Source organism: Ctenocephalides felis, unplaced genomic scaffold, assembly GCF_003426905.1.
Source record: "Ctenocephalides felis isolate EL2017-DRISC unplaced genomic scaffold, ASM342690v1 CF-g0.4_SCAFFOLD_01886, whole genome shotgun sequence".
Taxonomy (NCBI): domain Eukaryota; kingdom Metazoa; phylum Arthropoda; class Insecta; order Siphonaptera; family Pulicidae; genus Ctenocephalides; species Ctenocephalides felis.
In genome coordinates, this window is record NW_020538040.1 from 118,383,051 (window position 1) to 118,384,666 (window position 1,616).

The following is a 1,616-nucleotide window of genomic DNA, read 5'->3' on the forward strand; positions in this document are numbered from 1 at the left end:
CTAGTGCCTGTCTTCTTCGTTTCCCGACATTTTGCATGGTTGCGTGCATTTCTTGGCTTTGTTTCCAAATTTGTAGTGGTACCAGCACGTATCAAAGCTTCTTCTGCGACCATCTCTTTGGCGTGAAAAACTTCTTGTGCGCGAGATTTTCCTAGAACGAGAATTATGCCGATATCTAGGACGTCTATTTTGCAATTCAGCTACCATTTTTGTTAGGTCTTCTACTCGTTTTAATAATTCAGACGTTGCACCGTCGGTAAGGCTTGTGGCGGCTATTGTTGGCACGATGTTAACCTCACCGATGCTATCTGCGATGGCGGCTAGGTCTTCAATTTTCATGGTCGGATGTGCCTTTAATATTTGTTGTGTATGCGTAGGTAATCTTTGTAGCCACAAGGTTCTTAAAATATTTTCATCTAGTAGTGGACCGGCCAATGACGTTAGATGTCGTAAAAATTGCGACGGTTTTCGATCACCCAGTTCCTCTTGCTGTAGCAACCTTCGAATCTTTTGGTCCTGTGACTGTGATAGACGTTGTATTATTTCTTTCTTTAATTTGGTATAGGGTTCGACTTTCGGTGGATTTAATATTATATCTTCCACTTCACTGGCTAATTTGTCATCTAAATATGATAATATAAATTCATATTTGACATCTTCTATTTTTATTCGTGATCGATTAAAATGTGCCTCGATCATCGCGAACCATAATTGAGGTTTTTCATACCAAAATGTTGGTATAGGCCTCGCGATTCCATGTGATACGCCTGCATTTGCGTCGTTTGGATTTTCTGATTTCACTGTCTTATCTTCTTCACTCATTTCACAAATAATTGAGAAAAACAAATTAAATATTCACTAAAAAAAAATGTCACTGAATGTTCAAAAAAAGAAAAATTGCACTTCTTATAAAAAAAAAATAAAAAATGTTTTTGAATCTTGAATAATAAACTTAAGTTAATTCACTATTGTTTTACTCACGTCACCAACTATTACATCACGTCGGAGTCACCAATGAAGCAGTTGATGGATTGAAAACAGTTGGTATAGTTTGTTATGCTTATTCGCCGTGAAATGTGTAGGTACAATATTTATATCGTGCTGTATATCTCTCTTGGCTGCCGGATGGTAGAATAGGCCTTCTGCTTCGATGGCAGGTTCTTTTATTCAGGCCTGAGACGACCATCTTGATGCGGTGCGCATTCCCAAATGCTACAGGCCCATACTAAATACAGGGCTGTACTTGGTGTCGCCGCATATATATATATGTATGTATATGTTTTTTTTTTGTATAGCGAAGGAAATGCTTTTACGCATCCCAGACCGGTCTTCTGTCTGGGTATGTCGGACTCGATACCGCCCTGTATAATACCGACTAAAACCTCCGCTTTGCCACAGGAAACCGCCGTTAGGCATTACTTCGTGGGGGGAGGATCTAGAATGATATAAATTCTTACCTTGTTAAATCAATGTTATAAATTCATAAACATTATACTTATCTTTTAAATGGGCGAAGTCTAATGTTGTCAAATGTATATGTATATGTGTATATTATATATATATATATGTATATATGCGTAGGTTTATGAGTATATATATGTATATGTGTAGTTGCC

The 1,616-nt window shown here is 37.6% G+C and overlaps 1 protein-coding gene across 1 annotated transcript; it reads right to left on the reverse strand.

Annotated features, from left to right (window-relative positions):
- Positions 1-822, reverse strand: LOC113375800. Its single transcript, XM_026615746.1, has one exon. The coding sequence runs from the start codon at positions 820-822 to the stop codon at positions 1-3; it is 822 nt and encodes a 273-aa protein (XP_026471531.1).
- Positions 823-1,616: the final 794 nt, after the last annotated feature.